The 21019-nt window shown below is 36.0% G+C and overlaps 3 protein-coding genes across 5 annotated transcripts in view; 1 reads left to right on the forward strand and 2 right to left on the reverse strand.

Annotated features, from left to right (window-relative positions):
- Nucleotides 1-5601, reverse strand: part of osbpl9 (oxysterol binding protein-like 9) — a gene marked incomplete at its 5' end in the record, with an annotated part of 30555 nt that extends 24954 nt beyond the window's left edge. For 2 of the 3 annotated variants that reach the window (XM_079897298.1, XM_079897297.1), the window contains 3 exons: nucleotides 2685-2763; nucleotides 4288-4338; nucleotides 5455-5601. In XM_079897298.1, the coding sequence (XP_079753424.1) occupies nucleotides 2685-2763; nucleotides 4288-4338; nucleotides 5455-5565 (241 nt within the window). Of the gene's footprint in view, nucleotides 1-1980; nucleotides 2006-2684; nucleotides 2764-4287; nucleotides 4339-5454 lie in introns of those variants that run through there. The other variant, XM_079897299.1, reaches the window with a different exon arrangement.
- A 1305-nt stretch (nucleotides 5602-6906) lies between these two features.
- LOC307173823 (biotin-dependent 3-methylcrotonyl-coenzyme A carboxylase beta1 subunit) lies at nucleotides 6907-15171 on the forward strand. The gene is made up of 13 exons (XM_079897307.1): nucleotides 6907-7071; nucleotides 7616-7933; nucleotides 8051-8247; nucleotides 8876-9054; nucleotides 9133-9213; nucleotides 9394-9572; nucleotides 10595-10787; nucleotides 10874-10965; nucleotides 12170-12326; nucleotides 13213-13335; nucleotides 13416-13540; nucleotides 13626-13707; nucleotides 14355-15171. The coding sequence occupies exons 1-13, from the start codon at nucleotides 7052-7054 to the stop codon at nucleotides 14439-14441; spliced, it is 1833 nt and encodes a 610-aa protein (XP_079753433.1). The 5' UTR covers nucleotides 6907-7051; the 3' UTR covers nucleotides 14442-15171.
- Nucleotides 14024-20516, reverse strand: LOC307173827 (retinal Mueller cells isomerohydrolase). Its single transcript, XM_079897314.1, has 14 exons — nucleotides 20418-20516; nucleotides 20028-20110; nucleotides 19064-19214; nucleotides 18462-18569; nucleotides 18226-18367; nucleotides 17688-17835; nucleotides 17520-17601; nucleotides 17317-17449; nucleotides 17050-17189; nucleotides 16749-16878; nucleotides 15976-16090; nucleotides 15264-15358; nucleotides 15069-15180; nucleotides 14024-14983 (listed from the first exon to the last, which is right to left on the reverse strand). Exons 1-14 carry the CDS (start codon nucleotides 20489-20491, stop codon nucleotides 14835-14837), a joined length of 1662 nt encoding a protein of 553 aa, XP_079753440.1. The 5' UTR covers nucleotides 20492-20516; the 3' UTR covers nucleotides 14024-14834.
- Nucleotides 20517-21019: the final 503 nt, after the last annotated feature.

Raw genomic sequence — 21019 nt, forward strand, 5'->3', positions numbered from 1 at the left:
GTGAACCTCTCCATACCCATCCTGACCGTTCAACCTAACCGCTAATTCTCAAATGCATCTTGCTGAATGGGGAGGTTAACTACATTCTTACATCTACAGATATGAAAGTTCAAGCTTAAATTGTTTTTATCATCCTGATAGTGCATTTCTAGAGTTTTACAATGTAATATTTAACAGCATGCTATTTGGATTAAGCCCAGTTGGCAGCTTGATATAATCCTGATGATATTTCATGTCAAAACAAGAAAACCACAGCACAGCTTCGCTTAGGTTTAATCTGAACACATCTCACTTTACAAATCACTCCCCTCTGCACTGACCAAAAACACAGCAAAATCACAACAATGTTAATAATGTTTTGGTGTCACAAAGTCAAACTTATCCTGGACAACCAGCACAACCATCTAGATAGAAAAAGCTCTGCATCGACAGACGGTGAACAACGGCAACAGACACGTTCGTCGGGTTTTGTAAGATCAGTGTGTTACCCTTGTAAGCATCTGTTGCCGTTGGTTGGTGCTTGTTTTCGCAGACTGAACATGTTGAATTGGCGTTTGTTGGGTCTTGGAATGTCTGAGAAGTGACGTACTGTAATCCGGTGACTGTCGGTGTCGGTACATTGAAATAAGCCGTAAAACAACACAATGTCAAGGGACGCGTAAATCTCAAATCGATAATTCACTTTAATAGACCATTGTGCAACAAACTGGTAAGCTCAGCCATCTGCAAAAGGCTGTAAAGACAACACCAAAGGAAATAGCTAAAGATCATGCAAATCACACAAACTCAAATCCAGCATCTAGGCTTTTCTCAGAAGAAATCATTGTAGCAAACTGATACCTTGAAAACACAATTTTATTTACCAGCAGGACTGCCTACCCTGACCCTGACTCTCAGAGATTGTGAAATCAATAAGAATTGACTGGAATTGTGGAATTAATGTGTCCTTGCTGAATAAAAGTATTCATTTATTTTTAAAAGAATGCTAATGTAAGTCAGGTCTTTGCAACGCAAGAAAGAACATATATCATTGAGGCCACTTTAAAGTAATGAAAAAAACATTTCTATGAAAAACAAACATTTAATTACATTTTACTGTTCGTATAATGTGAGTATTTACATTTAATACAATAAAAGGGAACACATTCTGTGTGCATGCCATCAGAGACTAGTATAATATTAATAATAACAACAATATTCAAATCTTCATTTGCTCATGTCCACCACAAAAAATACAACTTTACTCAAGAATATACCATTCTGAACCCAACACGGCACTCTAACCATGAAGAAAATGCCATAAATAACTAAGAGAAGCAACTTGTGCTGCAATTCCGGTCCATTGAAATCAGGAGGCACAAAACCATTTCCGCTGTAGGGTAGATGACTCCTGCAGAAATGGTGATAGGAAAACTGATAGGATGAGTCCCTGAGGATCTAAAGAGGTGGATGGTATGAAGAGATTGTTCAAACCGAAGCCTGCGCTACACACTCATAGAAATACACTATGTAAACGCACAACAGGAAATCAGACATGGCAGGTCGAGTTATGTTATCCCACCATTTAAAAAAATAAAAGAACTGGATTGGCATATCATCGCACAACTGACATAATACTCCAGAGGTCGGCAATGAATTTTACAGGTCAAAGTGAAAATTAATAAAGAGAAAAAGAATACCTCCATTCCAATATGAGCGAGAAAGCAACAAGACTGATCGCGGGGTGGAATGAGCCTAAAATTATCACTAATGAATAGAAATTATAATCCATAAATACTATATATGGTCCCGCCAGGTACGCATTTTCAAAACCTGTAACTCTTGAGAACGAATAACACACTCAAAGTAAATACTACCAGCCAACTCTTCTTCATTAGTAAATAAATCAAGCATGCTCGAGACTAAACAAAGCAAACTGCAATAATAAACGGTCACTCCGGAAGATGCAATCAGACGAGTCCCAGCAGAGCGTGACCTTACCCTTCTTACTGTAAAGCCACAGCATACAGTGTCGGAACATAGCAGTGGGTGAGGGCATGGGGAGAGTGAACGCACCCCCGGCAGGGCGGATGCGAAGGGGGGGTGGAGGAGGACAGATGAGCCAGTGAGAGAAGGTGGAGGCTAGAGGCTAAAAACCTGGAGCTCAGCAGCCTTGCGTAACTCTGCGGTGACACTGTCTGTTCTCCCCCGTTTCTCCAAGAGTTCTTCCAGCTTCCAGCTCAGTCCGAGAGCCTCCGAATTCAATTCTTAAAGCTATGAAATCTGCAGATCGTCCCGGTCCGTGGTCGCAAGAGATAAGCCAGACAAATGCACCAGGCCTAATGGATGTGGATTGAGTGCGCGCGACTGATGCGAATTAAGTGTAGGACGTGTTTGCATTAGAACGCTGGTTACTGATGGCATAATCCTCTTTAAAATCAAAATGAAAAAGAGCATGTGGGGGAGAATGAGTAAGCAAGAGCAAAAATAAACAGAGTGGAAAGAGGAGAGGAGGGACGAGGAGCATGGAGAGAGAGAGAGAGGGAGAGAGAGAAAGAGAGAGAGAGAGCAAGACAAGGCACACGTGATGGCCGCACTTTAAACATTGGTTAAAAGCATCACGGCGAGAGGTGCCAAAGAACAGAAGATGAGAGAGGAGATGGACGAGACAAAGCCCCAGAAGAACAAGAGAACGGAGACCTCACCCTGAAAATGGAAAGTCTTCTGGTCCACGGTAATGGTGAAAGTGCTGTCGTCCTCGTCATCGATTCCAATCACAGCTCCCTGCAAAAAAGAAACGCAGCGAAAGCCATTCAGACTGAGGGACACGTCATTCCCTGCTCTCTCTTTCTCTACGTTCCTCTGCCTCACTCCCTTACGCACATGAGGAGAGAAGAAAAGGGGTGGGAAAGAATGGGTGGAGTAAGGGAGATAAAAAGAAAGAAAGGGAGAGGGGAACAAGGCAGGAAGGGAGGGAAAAAGAAAAGAGAGAAAGAGGAAGGAGATGTAAATTGAGAAAGGAGGACAGAGAAAGAGAGAGAGAAACTGCAGCACATTCTGTAAGTATTCCAGGACCAGAGGAAAAACATGCGACTATTAACTCTTTCATCCCTGCTGAACGACCACAACAGATATAAAATAACATAAAACATTAAAGAGAGTGGCCTGAAAACTTGCCAGGGGTTTATTAAAGAAAACGCTGAAAACATAAAGGAAATTACATTTTAACTTTAAATACAGATGTACCAAGCAGTGCTTTTACTGGTAACTGAGAGGAAGACAACAAGAACGGCTCACAGCAGATCAGACCACAGGCCTTGAGAAAAATAAGCCAACGCCCAAAGCATTTTTAACGTCTGGTTAAATTTAAGTTGACTCGCTCTCAGACAAGAATCAATATCTTATTTACGACATTAATTAAAGCTGTGCAATACAGGAGATACACAAAACCCTTTAACAAACACTTGTCAGAAATTTCAGCCATCTAAAATGAAGCATTACTATTGGCATTATAGGGATTAGGAACATAAAACGTGTGATAATGTATTTTACTGTCTCTAGCCTGTTTTTAAGCAGTAGACTATGACTAAAATACTTACAATACCATGTAGCCTTAAGTTTAACTCATTAATTCTATTCTCTATATTATAACAATTCTCCTCTGCATTAAATCTACACATTTCATGATTGTCCTCTGCATATTAAGATGAAGAGTGTGCCATCTGCTGGTGAAGAGTTTTCACAGCATTGTGTTTAATAGGTGAGGCATTTCACTCACCTCATGAACAAGACGCATATAAACACTGGTTTGTGTGAGGTTCTAATAATTCCAGTCAAACAAATCTTAATGCTAAACTGTATAAAGACCTTATGCAACATTTTTGGGAAGGGCCCTTGTTCTAATATCACAATGCTCCTGTATACTAAGCGAGGCCTACATAGAAATGTTTGACTAAATCTGATGTCGAAGAACTGCACAGTTCTGCTCAAAACCCAGACCTGAACCCCTATTATTAGACACCGTAGGGACTCACTAATAGATGCATTCTACCTCTATTAAAAATACAATGTATTAGCCATAAAATCATGTCACATACTTATTGGAAATTCTTCATCCATGCTATAATATCCTGATGGCAGATTCTCAAGGGCAGCCAGGGTGAAATTAATAGTATAGCCAAACAAGAATAATAGTCAGAATGAGGACAAGCAGAGACATGAGTTATTCACTGAAATGATGGACAGGAAAAAAAGGAGTGAGACCAGATTCAACCTCGTCCTGCTTTAATAATAAAGAAAGCTTCTCACCCGAAGTCGCACACAGCCTCTTCTAGAGCCACGCATCATCTTGTCCTTGGACTGAAGGAGGAGACAGAGTGATAAAAAGAGCGGTTTGATTAATGACCAACACAGTGCTGAAATACTTCTCATTTTGATGAAGAAGATTAAAAAAAATTCACAAATTGATATGTTGGGTCAAAGACCATACATGCAATAATAACCAACCTGGATTTTATGATATACAGTATAAAAATGGCAGAACGTTTAACGTTTTAATATGACATCCTTTATATTATATTATTTGATAATACTTCTTAAATTATTCATATAATTATATGGTAGTATAACTTAGACTTAATGGGGTACTAGAATAAACTATTTACACACACACAATAAATATAATTGTAAATATATATATATATATATATATATATATATATATATATATATATATATATATATATGAATGTGTGTGTGTATTAAGGTGAAGGTATATACGTATATATAATATGAAAGTATCACTTTCAGCTTTATATCTGACAGTTTGTCAGTTGACAATCAGTTCGAGTTGTTGTTTTGATTATATGCAGTATTAGCGTCAGAGTAAACAAGGAGGATAGTAGAGATGATTTTTACCCATTTAACATTCGTTGACAGTGTCAATAACCAATCAATGGCTGAAAAAAAATCTATGCCTTACATGAGAGCTCTAGCTGTGGATGATTTACTGACAGCAACAGCAGCTCTTAGCTTAGCTAACGTTATTTATCTTGTGTTTGAACATTCTAGATGTTTTCGGATGCTAGACATTGTAGAAATTAAAGCTAGATATATGCGTTAACACATTTAATACCCTGCAGCTAATGCGTTAAAAACAGCGGTCACATGTGAACGCCTCAACCCTTCAAAATGTGCAAACTAAACTATACTACTGTAAGCATTTTTTCCAAGGGAGGTGTCCTTCCTGTTGGCAACACATCGAGTCTATCTGCTCATTGGCTAATGGCTTCCCCAGCAAAGCCTGGATTGGCTGAAGTCGCAGTCACTCAAGCAAACCCCGCCCTAACCAGCTGAGATTCCCAACTCCTGACAGGCCTGCAAGTGCTCGTTTCCCTTCCTATTAAACGATAGTAGAACGGGACACTAAGCGATCAACCCTCTCTCATATCTCGCAGCCGTTCAAGAAAGACTTACAGTATAATATGACAGCAACCCGGCGTTATAGTCCAGTACGAACCAGCGGTACTGCCACCCCTTCATGACGTTAGTCCATTTGCTCAGCGGCCCCTCCATGATGGACGCCATTTTTACACTTTGCCTGAGCGGCGCTCGCGGGGAGGAGTAGTGCGCGCCGCGGCGAGAAAAAACGTGCGTCTGACGTCACATGCTGAACTATGGTTTACTTTAATAACTGTCATTACAAGAACGACTTCTGGAAGTAATAACTTGGATGTTACATATGTGCAATATATTATGTTTGTATATTGACTTTTGAACAAAGCGGCACAAAATGAATATTAGTAATATAATAACAGGTCAAACTGTGGAAACTGAATAGTTATGAAAACTATAAGCTATGCATAGCCTATGTAATGGAAATTGAATAGTTATGAAAACTATAAGCTATGCATAGCCTATGTAATAAACTAGAAGGTCTGGGGAATTTGTGACAAATACTGTTTAAAATACTTTATTTTTCATGGTAGCTAGGTTAAATGTGGATAGTCTTGTGATTTTTGTTTAGTCAAAGTCTGTTATAGTTTTAGGCAGTGTGAAACTGTTAGCCTATCTGTATCTGCACTTTTTATACTAAGAGCAATATAGACAGTTTGTTTTGTTTTGTTTTACACAATAGAATTGCCCAATTTTACATGCGTACTTCTGAAAGCCAAAGAATATGCCTATTTGGAAATGATAAAAAAATAAACTCTTTATATGCATTAAAAATGTATTAGTTGAAGCACGTGTGGTGATTTGTACTCTCCTTCTTCTGCATATTAAGATTGATAATAAAGAACTAGAAACAAGGACATTTTATGGCATAAGATTATAATTTCTTTAATATTAAAGGCCGGGTCAGTAACATAATTAAAAATTTGGAACTTCTTTGTACCAGTGAGATACTATTAATACCTATATATATGTATATACCTACTACTATATCTTTTTATTAATATTTTGAATTATTTTTTTATTGTTTTATTGTAATTTTAGCCAATGTTTTGGGTTTTTTTTTGTGTGTGATAAAAAAAATATAAATGATTTTATATCGTTTATTAAACATGCAATATAAAGTTATGTTTTTATTTTATTTCAGTTTTAGTTGTAGTTATTGTAATACATCAAGTTAAACTAAATGAAAATAATAAACGTTGCTTTGGCAACCATCTGAAATAAGCTCTTTTATAAGCCTATATTCTATATTATTTCAGTTAATGTTTATTTTAATTTAAGGAACGGAAAGTGATTTTTATGGTTTCAGTTAACTATAATAACCCTACTTTGTACAAAATATTGTTTTCCACAGTGCATAAATAGAATTCAATAGAACAGAATAGAAAAGAATACAATGTCTCGTACTATTGTTACTGTATGTCATCATGGCTTATGATGAAAACCAACAGCGTTTGTGGTGGTATATACTGCGCTCTAGTGGCCATTATTTCATAATGTAGTCTGTGCATTTTATCGCAATCACAAACGTTCCTTTATGCTTGTTTCCGTCCATACTTATTTTCTTGTTACACTATAACAAATTCATTTTTTTTAGACCTCTACCTCTCGTCTCATCATGTACTGTTGTATGTTAAGGTAAGATATTCTGCTAAATGTTAAGGTAAACTAATTTGCCTTCGCCGTTTTAGAAAGTTTTGCTTTTACAATCCCACCAGTGAGAACATAGCGACCTTTGACACACTTATAAACAAAGAAAAAAACAGCAGCAAACTGCGTAAGAAGAATCGTTTTTAACAGAAATATCAATGCAAAGTGAAAGGTATTGCTTTGTTGCTTTGAACAATTTATTAAAATGTATTATTAAAACACATTATTATGATATTGTATAGTACTATATTTATGTATACACGTTTATACCTGGTGCAGGGCTTAAGTATTTCGTCTCTAATATTTCAGCTCAACATTGACACCTGCTAATTCATATTTCTTGCGCGTTAGCATGTTTGTGTACAAAACTTCAAAACACTTTAATTTCTGCAATGACAAATACCAACTTTATTGTATTGCATCAATGATACAATGAGTCATAAATAAGCGTAGGTGTCTTCTTTACCTCACAAGCCCAATTTATAATTTCTAAGAGATCCATATATAACATGCATGTCTCTTATTCCACCAGGTCTTGCCATATTAAAGGGAATAAATTCATACAACTCACTAGAGCATCATTCTCTCAAAATCCACAGTCATGGGATTCATCATTAAAGCTTCCCAGCTGCACTGTATACCACTGCACACATTCACCTGTTTCAGGAAGTGTGTGGCAACCCTTGATGCACGGGACACATCAGCCAGCAGCATCACATCGGTGTATGAGCTCCACTGTGCGCAGGAGACGCCTGCCAAGTGCCTTTCCAGTTCTAGATGGAACATTTCATCCAGCTCTCAGACATGTATATGAAGCGAATCTCAGGAACAGTCTGATCTGTCAGCAAAAGTAAATCGGATTCACGGTCATTGAAGATTTTTACCTTTACGTTACAGTATTTCCCTTATCATAAAATTGATCACATATGTGATATTCACCCCATGTAATGTTGTCTTGTTTCATCAGATACCTTGAACACAAGGAAAAAGTAATGAAGGGTGGTGGTGAAAACGCCATAGAACGGCATACGCAGAGGAATCGGAAGGTCCTGGTACGAGACAGACTCCGCATGCTGCTGGATGATGAAGATTATTTAGAACTTTCTCCTTTCGCCGGACTTGGGCTGCCCTATGGAGACATTCCAGCAGCAGGCTGTCTCACAGGTACAGGAATACAAAATATAGAGAAAAGTGTTATGGTTTATAAAATAAATAAGTAATCAATTTTACTAGGCATTGAAAAAGAAAAAGAAAAAAAAGGTAAAATAATTTCAGTAATGCTTCTTGAATTTTTTTTAAAATGAAGATTGCATGACTAAAACATTGCAATCAAAATACATAAATATTGTTAATAATCAATAAATAATAAATAAAATCGGTTACATTTTATTTTAAGGTGTCATTGTTACAGTGAAATTATATATTTAAGTACTGAGTAATATTAAGCAACTACATGTACTTACTATAGGGTTAGGGTAGGATTAGGATTTGGTTTAGGGTTAGTTGCATGTAATTATGTATAATTTACTGTTATTACTATGGTAAGTACATGTAACATATGTAACAAGGACGCTGTAAAATAAAGTGTTACCATAAAATTAAATAAATATGGCCTTTTTTCTCTCTCTTTTTCAAATTCACCATTCAAACACAGAGGGTTGTTTACTTACTGTTCTGTATATTTGTTCGACATAATATTAGACTTATTAGACTTGAATTAATATGAAAATATTTGTGCATAGGTATTCCTCTCAAACGGTTTGCTTAGTAACAGTGTTATTGTTTTCCACAGGAATTGGTCAAATTAACGGACTTTGGTGCATGTTCAGCGCTAATGATGCCACTGTGAAAGGAGGTACAGCGTATCCCATCACAGTTAAAAAGCAGCTCAGGGCGCAAGTCGTGGCTATGCAGAATCGTTTGCCTTTCGTTTACTTGGTGGACAGTGGTGGCGCATTTCTGCCTCTTCAGGTAACTTGCATTTCTTGCCATGAAGATCTCTGAAATCTCTTAATAGTGCAGTAATAGTTGTGCAATTGCTTTCAATAGTCAGAGATCTTTCCTGATAAAAACCACGGAGGACGCACCTTTTACAATGAAGCAGTTATGTCAGCAATGAAGATTCCTCAGGTAGTAAATAGTCATTAAAATATTTTAGAATAAACAGTATATATATATATTATGTATATATATATATATATATATATATATATATATATATATATATATATATATATATATATATATATATATATATATATATATATATATACACACAAATCTGATGCAATGTGATGTATTGACCTCTAGGTGTCAGTAGTGTGTGGGTCATGCACAGCTGGTGGTGCCTATGTCCCCACTATGTCTGAGGAGGCGGTGATTGTCCACAGGATAGGAACAATATTTTTAGGGGGTCCACCCTTGGTGAAGGCTGCAACTGGGGAGGAGGTTTCTCCAGAGGACCTGGGAGGAGCCAGGCTACACTCAGAGTATGCTGTTTCCATTGCGTGATTGCATTCTCTTACATGATGATCTCTCCAGAGCAGTGGTTCTTAATCCCTGTATTTCCCCAACCATGTTATTGATTGATGAGTATTGATGAATATGTGGTGCTTTACAGGCCCAGCGTTGCCTCACTGATTGTCTGATTGTTAAAGCAGAATAGAGTATTCAAACTTATGTAAACCAACTGCACACCTCCTATAATATAATATAATATAATATAATATAATATAATATAATATAATATAATATAATATAATATAATATTAATAAAATGAAATATAAAAGTAATTTCATCTCTCTAATAATAAGAAAATTATAAATAAAATATATAGAGAATAGAGTATTCAATAGAATATTCAAACATATGTAAAACAATTGCATACATCCAGTATAATATAATATAATAAAACTAATATTGTAAATACATATTAACACCATTATAAATGCATCCTGCATATATATGCTCAGCTGATAATAATATAATATTTTATAATAAAAGGAAATACAAATTGCATACCACTAATTTATAAATAAAATATGATTAATATGATATAATAATTAAACATAATGCTAATATTGTAAATGCATCCTGCATAGATTTGCTCAGCTGATATAATAGTATAATATATTATAATGATCATAATATCAATACAATGAAATACAAAGTAATTGCATCCCTCTAATAATGAGAAAATTATTAATAAAATATTATAATATATTAATTGAACATAAAACGAATATTTTAAATGCATATTAACAAAATTATAAATGTACCCTGTATATATGCTCAGCTGATAATATAATAACAAAGTAATTGCATCCCTCTAATAATAAGAAAATTATAAGTAAAATACTATTTATATAATATAATAATTGAACATAATACTAATATTGTAAATGCATATTAACAATATTATAAATGCATTCTGCATAGTTTTGCTTAGCTGATGAAGACTTTGCATCTATTTTTATTGTAAATTTCTTTTCTCCTTGCCTAAATCTCCAGAGTGAGTGGCTGTGTGGACCATTTTGCCACAGCAGAGAATGAGGCATATGAGTGTACCAGAAACATCATCTCCACCCTAAACTATGAGCTCCCAGAGGAAGACGACACTCAGGTTGAGGAGCCCCTGTACAGCACAGACGATCTCATGGGCCTTGCACCTCGTTGCTACAATCACAGCATGGATGTCAGACTGGTAAGGACTCTTACACCATACATGCTGATGTTTCAAATGGTTTGTGGGTGTTCATTTACTCATTTCTTTCTTTCAACTCTGTTTAGATTGTGAGTCGCCTGTCCGATGGTAGTCGGTTTCAGGAGTTCAAGGCCCGTTACGGAACCACCCTCCTCACTGGGTTTGCCAGAATTGAAGGGTAATGGTAGTTGGATTTTTTTGATGAGATATTTTAAATATTGAGTAAGTGGCATGTTAAATGTCTTTCTACAAACTAAAAAATGTCATCACCATTATATCCCAGTATTAAAACACAACATTAAGTGCATAACTTGTTTCTAGGTGACTAAAACCAATCAGAGGACACTGTTTAGACAGTATCATGGTAGAAAAGTAAATGTAAAGATAAAACTATTAACCCTGTTAACTTGAAAATTAGATTTTATGCTCCTGCAAGTCTGACCAATCAGATCTGAGCAGGATGTGGATTAAGAAAAGGAATCTTTTTCTACTGAGATTTCAGATCTTGGGGAGCCAATCTCCTCGAGCACCTTTTATCCGATCAAACAAAGAGCGTCTCTGAGAGCTGCTTTGTTGCCATGGCAATGTGAAACTCATACCAAATGAATGTGAAACCAAAAGGATAAACATACGTCAGAGATCCTCAGGGGTTACGTCATGTTTAACATTATTACTCTGTATTTTTAATTTAACACTTTACAATAAGGTTTCATTAGTTAACTACTTTAGTTAACATGAACTAAGAATGAACAATACTTTTACAGCTTTTATTAAACTAAATACTTACTAATGCATTATTAAAATCAGAAGTTATATTTTTAACATTAGTTAAACTAACATTAATAAAGATTAATACTGTAACAAATGTATAGCTTATTGCTATCTCACGTTAAATAATACATGTTAACAAATGATAGCTTATTGTAAAGTGTTGCCATTTTTACTTTCACCTTTACTTAATTAGCCATAGCAATCATTACTGCATTAATTGCTCATACTTTATAGTTTATACCACATCATTTGTGCTATGTGAGGAGAGTTTTTTTTTTTTTTAAACCTTTAACCCAGTGGACAAAAAAACAAGTGAATAAATCTTAGAAATTTACATTAAATGGGCAATATCTTGAGGCCAGAATTTCATGAAGGCTTATTACAATCAGTTAACCCAGAAGTTGCTCTGAACAGCTTAACAACCGCATAGCAACCGCATAGCAATGCCCCGGCAACCACCCAGAACATAATATCAGTGTCTGTCAATTTTGCATTTTGCATTATTTATTATTGCATTTGCAGTTACATATTGAGAAAATGTAAAAATCTAGTTTTCTTTCTTTACTATGATTAGATTTAAAACTGGTTTTATTCTTCCCCTCAATCTTCAGACTTCAGATTGGAATTGTGGCAAATAACGGAGAGCTGACGTATGAAGCTTCCTTGAAAGGCAGTCACTTTGTTCAGCTGTGTGACCAGAGGGACATTCCTCTGATCTTCCTGCAGAACACGGCACCAGAACCTGCACACACACACTCACAAACCAAGGTGCATCAGAAGACATTTATATGCAGACTTTCCATTAGATTCTGTGTGTTTGTGAATGTAAAATGTCTACAAAGTTTCTAAGATCAAAGTGCGTGATAAATGGAGTTATTGTCTCCTAAACAAAAGAATGACTCTGAACTGCCTGAAACAAGTCATCAGTAATCCCAGTCTTACTTCCTGCACAAACTTGCATAGGTTTGTAACAAATGTACATAATTCCAGCCTGTGGTCTTCTTTGTCCCACCCCTCAAACCCTGTAGTTGTAGGAGAGGCCTGGAAGAGTTTGGTTTTGTGTTGTCAACATGTTGAAAAGATGTGTTTTATGCACAAATCCACTTGCATGCACTTCCAAAGGATGAGGACTCGGGCTCGAACTGATACGGTATTGGATCAACGCCATCATGTCTGTTTGTATCTCGAGTGCCGGGAAGCGTCCAGAGCTGAAATTCAGATATGGTAATTGGCGTTTTGTTTCGGACACGTACTGCAAGTGGTAGACCAATCACAACAGACTGGGCCATCTGACCAATCAGAGCAGAGTAGGCTCTCGGAAGCAGGGTTTAGAGAGACCAGATCCATGATCGAAGCATTTCAGACACTGAGAAATGTTTTTTTTTTTAATCTTGGATGCATGTAAACCTATTGTAGGAAACTTCCAAAACAAAACCAGAAACCTTTAAAATAGCAAAATAAGGGCACTTTAAAACATGCATATGATATACAGAAAACTGCAGTAGTTTCCACTTTGATACAAAGATGTTTTTTTAATGGAATGTTATCTGGCCCTGCTCGCACGCCATCTTGTTTTACTTTGTTGCTTGCTCTCTTTTCTCCCTCCCTCACTTTATTCCTCTAAACCTCTCTTTCTGTTTCCCATCACCCTTAGGCAGAGCTCAACACTAACAGACTGAAGGCTCAGGGCTCCATGATGTCTGCTGTGGCTTGTGCTTCTGTTCCCAAAATTACTGTGGTTATTGGAGGATGCCATGGAGGTGACAGCTATGCTATGGTCAGTCTGTAAACCCATTATTTTGATGTATATTAACACACTGAGTAGTTTAATACATTTTCTGAACCCTTTTTTATTAGTGCGGAAGGGCTTTTGACCCTAACTTCCTGTTCCTGTGGCCCAATGCAAGAGTGTCGATTTTGGCCCCAGGCCACTCGGATGCATTTGTGCAGACTGAAGAGGAAATTACACAGATTAATGAGATGTAAGAGTCAGTGCAACAGGATGTCCATAACTGGCTGTTTTAAAGGTGTATAAAAAATAAAATAATTATTTATGTCTATGTAAAGGTTGGAGGAAGAGAGTTCAGCATTCTTTTCCACCAGCAGACTGTGGGATGATGGTGTTATTCTACCTCAAGACACCAGAAAGGTAAAAGAAAAGAGAAACCAAATTTATTTGTTTTCTATGTGGTTTAGGTAATGCATTTTTCACTGTTACAAATAATAGACCAAAGAGCACAGACATGAATCCCGACTTTTCACTGGATGGCCTTAATGAATAACAGCTGTTGAGGTTTTCAGTGGAGTCACTGAAGTAAATCCAAGTGCTAACAGCACTGGATAACTTAAAGCGGCAAAACTTGTGCTCTTAGTTAAAACTTTTTATAATAAACCAAAATATTTCTTTAAAATAAACGCCACTTGTTTTGATATTTAGTAATCTAATGCAATGAAAGAGAAGTTGAGATAGTTTTTTCTTAAATTTTGTGAAGTATATCTGAGTCAAACGGCTTCTTGAACAAGAAAAAAAAATGTAGGGCGGGACTTGATTTTGTTTATCGGGAATTGATTGGATGGTTGTGGTTTGCTATTGCTGTGATGTCATGTGAGTGACAGGTTGTCCCGCCCTCGAGCCAGTAAACACAGGACAAGATGTCACTGCAAATGGGAGGGGAAGTCATTTATAATAAATACTGCAATATTCCATAAAACATAAGATTTTCTTCAAAATATGTATTGCACTTTTGAGTTTGAAAATAAAAGCTTTATAAAATATCTCCTTCTGTTTCCTTTTAGGTTTTGAGCAAGTGTCTGAAAATCATTAAGCAACAAGAGTATCAATTGTCCAGAGAGAAGATGAGGACTCCTTTTCTCCGACTGTAACACTACCAGAAACCTCAGTGGACTTTATAAACTTGTATAAGGTCTTTTATTAAAGTTATAAACTCACACATATCTTTATTTTAATGACAGTTTGCCTGTTGTCAGCAGCAGTGCCTTACTGTTGTTATTTTCTGGCTGATGGAAAATAAACAATTGTACAAATGGAATTATACTTGTGAAAAAATAAATGAAGTAGAAATTATATTTTTGAAACAAACAATCAAGTCTTATAGTTGATTCAAACAGTACACATTACCAAAAATCTGTAGCATTATAAGCATATCAGGTCATATAACTGGCCCAATTAAAATAGCAACAATAACATGAAATTATATTACATGTAAACTAAAAAATAGTCTGTTTACCAACATACAAAGTCGTGTTTATGATCCTCTAAGGTTTGTACATGCCATGGAGAGTGACAGGAATGATGACATCAACCTCTGCACGTGCTATTTCTGTCAGGTCAGCGGCATTGAGTATGAGGAGGAACGCTGGCTTCTGGGAAACTCCTGGTTTTACTACAATACTCAGAAGAACACCTGAGAAAAGCACAAGAAAGATTTATTTATTTCAAGAGAATAAACAGATCTGAAATACATGTTTGTTTAGTAATGTTAGAAATACCGTCATCTTCTTCTTTAGCATCAGGGCTTTGCACAAACAGTGCTTCGGATGGATAGGCATCTGGCTCCTGCCATATCCATGTTTCTTTGCTTTTCACATTCAACTTGCAAATCTAAAACCCCACAAAAATTCAACAAATCACACACTGAGCAAACGTTGACATGAAAAATGTCTTCTGTACCATGTCACACCCACCCGGTCTGGAATAAAGTGGTTTAGCCCGAGTCCATAAGCAAAGGTGTAATTTTTTCCACAGTATTTGCTGTAGTTGATCTGAGGAAACTCAAAAGCTGAAACACAAAAAGAACCGAGAGAGAAAATGTATTGAATCTACTTTATAAATGGTCACACGCATCACACACATGACCAGCGTCGGCCAATAGTGAGCCTATGTTCTGACGTACAACCCCAGCCACTGTAGTCACTTGGACTATTTTAAACATTGCCTTTACTAACTTTCTGGGCCGGCAAGTTTCAATAACATAGAAGCCTATGGAGGAGTGAGACAGCTCTCAAATTTAATCAAAAATATCTTAATTTGTGTTCCGAAGATGAACGAAAGTCTTACGGGGTTGGAACAACATGAGGGTGATTAATTAATGACAGAATTTTCATTTTTGGGTGAACTAACCCTTTAAGTCATAAGTCAAGTTAGTTCATAGTGAGAATTGGATCCTAATCTAAAGTGTGGCTAAATTTTAACTAGGTATTGAATATCAATATAATAATCCAAATAATTTTTGTTATATCAATTTTTATTTTTATTTATTTATTTTTTACAGAATTAAAAAAAACATGGGATTTGCGCATCTAATGATTAAAATTTAAATGGACACCAAAGTTGACCATATTCATGGAAAATGCCAGTTAAGGGGTTACTTGTGTCATTTGGTGTTGAATTATTTACCCTGACGCGGTCCAGAGAAAAGAACCTCAGGTTCGAGCCAAACGCTTCCATCACTGCCCATGACAGCAGTAGCTGTGGTGTATGGAAGAGAAACCAAATTCTTCCCCTGCTCTTCCTGCAAAAACAATGAAATAAACGAATTAAAAGACTGTTAAAAGGAATGCTTTTTTGGATTGTAATGACAAAGACAAAAAGATCAAGAAACAAACTGAAGTCAATCTTTCCAATTCAAGTCAATCTGAACTCAATTGCTCTCGAAGTGAATTAGGATCATGATATCCAGGGTTATTATAGTTAACTAAAACCAAAACTAAAACCATACAAAATGTTGCTACTTGATAAGCTTATTTTATTTCAGCTAGTTTCCAGGGAAACATTTCTCATTTTCATTCAGTTTAACTTGATGTACTTAACTAAATTAAAAATAAAAATTAATAAAAACTATATACACATATAAAAAAACAATAAAAATGACAAAACAAACAAACAAAAAAAAAACTAAAACTTTACAATTGAAATGAAAAATATAAAACATTGTTGTTACTTGAAACAATATATATATATATATATATATATATATATATATATATATATATATATATATAAAAATCTACTTGCCAAGGAAACATTTCTCATTTTCATTTAGTTTAACTTGATGTAATAAAATTTCTACAATTAAAATGAACAGAAAATATACAAATAAAGATTAATTCAAACTATTAATACAATTCTATCAATCTCAAAGACGCTGAAATAACACTGATATCCCTCACCCTGTGGATGTCCAGTGGAAGCACGTATCTCCGCACCTCTGGCTGTGGAGCTCTCATGGCTGCTTTTTTGAGTTCCTCCCAATTTTGCCTCACGTTTGCCAAATATAGATAATTATACACAAAGTCATACCTGTCAATCAGAGAAAGGGGACCACAGATGATCACCACTGTATCACATTTTCTCTCCTCCGGCCATGTTTCCTGCCATTATCAAATGCATGTGCAAAGTGTTTTTGTTGTGTTTTGTTTGGGATTTTTTTATTTAAAGCTTCAATAAATATAAAAAAACAAGTAATCATACCCTTTCCAAGTGCAAAGGTCAACAACAATAAAGCCTTGGTCCTCATAACAGTTAATGTGATGGAAAACATTAAAGGCAGATGTTCTGAATTTGTGGTTGATGTATTCTCCAGGATTCTTGGTAGCCAGATGAAACCATGTCTGGGAATGTCACCAAATAAAATAGGATGAGGCAACATACAAAATACCTAGAGCATTTTTCCCCCTTCCAAAACAAATAATTAACCACGATTTGAAGATGATATAACACAAGTAAGCTCGGACTTACACCCATTCTGTCATTTGACTCAAAGCAGTCCATGTAGTTTGTCCCTCTGATGCTCCAAGAAGTCAGAAATTTCAGCAGATTGATCTTCACCGGAGTCTCAACAAACACAAAGTGGTTCTCCGTCATGCCAAAGCTGTATAATATATATCATTATATTAGTTATTAATATTATTATTTAGAAAATATCATATTATATTACCAACCTATGGACGTAGGATGGTTTGAATCTCTCACTGCTTGGAAACTGAACCAAAACCTTTGACTTTTCAATTGGATCGGATTTATCTGATTAAACAAATAATAAAAAAGTCAAACACCTTCTCATAAAGCATTAATAAGACCCTTTTATGCCAACAAAGCATTTTACCAACCTTCTTGTGGTGGAGGGATCTTGACAATGTTGTAGGCCAGCGACATGTTCTTCCCAAAGCAGTTTCCAATGTTATATACAGTACCGTCTGGTTCAGTATGTGGATGTGCAGTCACACCATTGACTGAGAGATAGTTGCAGAGGTCCACCTATGGGCAAGTAGAGATGGTACAGTATTTATGCTTTTGTTAATGGGCTGAAAACTAGGCGACAGAACAAAAGCCGGAAACACTTTGTTTTGATGGTCCCTTTTAGACATTCTGTTGACTACAAGTAACGTTGCACCTCCATGTCAACTAACTCTCATTAGAGTATTAGTAGACTGTCTGCTTAATATCAGCTAACATTTTATTGTCGTGGTCCTCCAACAGACATTCTACTGACTATAAGTAACTTTGCAAGCATGTCAATGTAACCCTACCCCTAATAGTCTACTAAATCATAATCAACTAACACTCTAATCAGAGTTAGTTGACATGTAGGTGCAACGTTACTAGTATAAAGGGATCATCGTTTTAAAATGTAACCCAAATTCCAACCTTTTTTATCGTTTCGAGGGTATCAGGATCAACTTTGGTTATGTAGTTGGTTTCCGTGCAGGCATAGAAGTCCTCACCGATGGGGTAGATGTTGACAAGGCAGTTGTCTGTCACCTCAATGCCTTGAAAGTAAGTGAAAAATCTGCACCAAAAGTGGATGCACAATTGAGAGTAAATATTTTATGGCATTATAATTCTATTCCTAATTTAAATTAAATATAAAATACTTTCCAGACCTGGAAAATATGTTTTTGCATGGATCTGGATACGCAGTGGTGCCAAACTCTGTGATCACCACCCTTTTCTCCGTCATGGCTCTGACATAAGCATCACTTCTGATAAACCTGAAGTTCAAGATGCCAGTTAATATGCATTTTAAGTAAAATCTCAGTTCTTTATTGTATAAACCACTTTTCACATAACAAATCAGTCCAGGCATTTAAACTCAGTTATGATATGATGGTCCACTTTACACATTCTACCAACTATAACTTGCAACTAATTTGCAATTACATGACAACCAACTCTTGTTTAAGTATTAGAAGACTGTTAGGTTAGGGTTAGTAGAATAAGTTGACAAGTAGACCTAGTTGCAAAGTTATAGTAAGTAGAATGTCTGTTGAGGGACCAACAAAATAAAGTGTTATTAAGCAGACAATCAACTAATACTCAAATGACTGGTAGACAGTTGACATGTAGTTGGAAAGATACTTATAGTTAGGAGAATGTCTAAGTGCTACAAAGTGCGACCATTATTGCAAAACTTTTAGGTAGTCATAAACTCAATTTGGGATGCAGTTTATTTATATATTTGGGCACAATAAACAGAGGGTTTTACCTGCGGTGATAGGTGACATGTCCATCCTTCAGGTCAAACTTGTGTATGAGAGCCTGGCCATCAAAAAGATGGTATAAAGGTTCATCTCCAATCTCAAAGAGCCCAGGGCCCATCCGGAGCAGACTGCCAGTAAGCCATGCAGGGATTTTGCCTGCAGAGAGTGAGAGAAGGTTCACTTTAAAGTGATAGTTCGCTCAAAAATGAAAACTCTGTCATCACCCTCATGTCGTTCCAAACCCGTGAGACTTTCGTTCATCTTCAGAACACAAATGAAGATCTTTTTGATGAAATCTGAGAGTTTTCTCTCCCTCCATTGACAGCTACGCAACTACTACTTTTGAACAGTTCATAAAGAGATCGTAAAAATAATCCATATGAATTGAGCGGTTTAGTCCACATTTTCTGAAGAGACTCAATCGCTTTATATGATGAACAGATTTAATGTAGGTGTTTATTCACATATAAACATTGATCAGTGAACACAAACAGAAACACAACCGAACCTGCTTGACACACAATATCAAACGGAAGCTCAAACGTGCTGCGTAACACGAGAATGAACCTCATTGGTACTCGCACGTCAAGAAACATGCTTGAGCTTTTGTTTACCCCAACTGATGTGTGAGTTGATGTGTATCTGAAATTGTGTGGTTGTCTCTTGTATTGTATTGTTTGTTGAGCCCTTGTCTAAAGACAATTTTCTACCCCTGTGGGGATAGACAATAAAGCTTTTTTGAAATTTGAATTTGAAAAGAAAGTCTTATGGGTTTGGAACAACATGAGGGTGAGTAATTAATGACAGAATTTTCATTTTTGGGTGAACTCTCCCTTTAACCAAGCAAATTCTTCACCCCAAAATGACAATAGGCTACAGTAAAACAGCTCCCATACCAAAGACTACCAGGCATAAGCCACAGCTGAAAAAGTATAAAAACTTGAACAATAATATTATAAGCATACAAACCTGAGACATGAGCAGGAATGGGCTCAGCTAACTCTTCACACGACTCAAAGATTTTTTTATAGCCACTGGCTGGGTGTTCAAGACTATAAATGAAAACAGATGTCCACATTTTTAGCATATAATGAGCTAGAATGTGACATCGAAAAGAAATCAAAACAACTAAACTTATACAAATAAACTCATTTTTCTTGAGGCATTATTCTAAATTAATTATTATACATAAAGCCACAAAGCTCAAAGGAAACAACTGAATAAGAAACATACATTTTAAAAAGATTTAAATACCACATTTTGCAAACATTCATAATAAATTAAGAATGTTTTCCCCTACCAAAGAACATTCGCGCAATCTGAGCAGTTTGACTGAGAGGGAAAAGTTCCATTACTCACCGGCTGTCCATGTTAAACTGACTTTGAAGCGAGATGATGCCTGTGTGTGTAAAACAGAACTGCTCCGTTCCCATGAACAGCCACGGAGTCTTAGAACTCCTCCTCTGAAGGCTCGAAAACAAAAATCCCTTTGTGTCCGGACCAAGAACATTTTCACTAATGTTTACCTTCCTGAAAGAGGCTCAAATACCTGTGGTGAACTGGGTTAGTTTGCAGAGATCTTTCTTGTGAACATCTTTGAGGCTGTTGTTTTGTTATAAGAAATTAAAGTAGCCCAATGAAGCACATTGTTATTTCAAGATAAATAAATTAATACTTTAAGATGACTTTACATGTTATTATATGTACTTACTATAGTAATAACAGTAACTAACCCTAAACCAAACCCTATAGTAAGTACATATAGTTAATTAATATTAGAACTTATTTGAGTAAGTACATGTAACTACGTCACCTTAAAATAAAGTGTAGCCTAAAAGAACAAGTCTACTATACAAGAAGTTGCCAATTGTCAATAGTCTAACAAAAGACACAGGAATGTGGCATGTGAAGAGGCATTTCATTCATCACATTTTCTTTGTTTACTTCCCTGGATGGTTTCT

The sequence above is a fragment of the Squalius cephalus genome, assembly GCF_949319135.1.
Source record: "Squalius cephalus genome assembly, chromosome: 16".
Taxonomy (NCBI): Eukaryota; Metazoa; Chordata; class Actinopteri; order Cypriniformes; family Leuciscidae; genus Squalius; species Squalius cephalus.

Bases quoted from the DNA above. Each gene is read 5' to 3' on its own strand.
- LOC307173827 (XM_079897314.1), bottom strand. From the start codon at position 20,491: ATGGGAACGGAGCAGTTCTGTTTTACACACACAGGCATCATCTCGCTT. The intron at 17,602-17,687 runs GTTGGTAAAATG...TTGTTTAATCAG, and splicing joins GATCCCTCCACCACAAGAAG to ATAAATCCGATCCAATTGAA. The intron at 14,984-15,068 runs GTATTTCTAACA...TGCTTTTCTCAG, and splicing joins TGCTAAAGAAGAAGATGACG to GTGTTCTTCTGAGTATTGTA.
- LOC307173823 (XM_079897307.1), top strand. From the start codon at position 7,052: ATGTACTGTTGTATGTTAAG. The intron at 10,966-12,169 runs GTAATGGTAGTT...CTCAATCTTCAG, and splicing joins GGGTTTGCCAGAATTGAAGG to ACTTCAGATTGGAATTGTGG. The intron at 13,708-14,354 runs GTAAAAGAAAAG...GTTTCCTTTTAG, and splicing joins TACCTCAAGACACCAGAAAG to GTTTTGAGCAAGTGTCTGAA.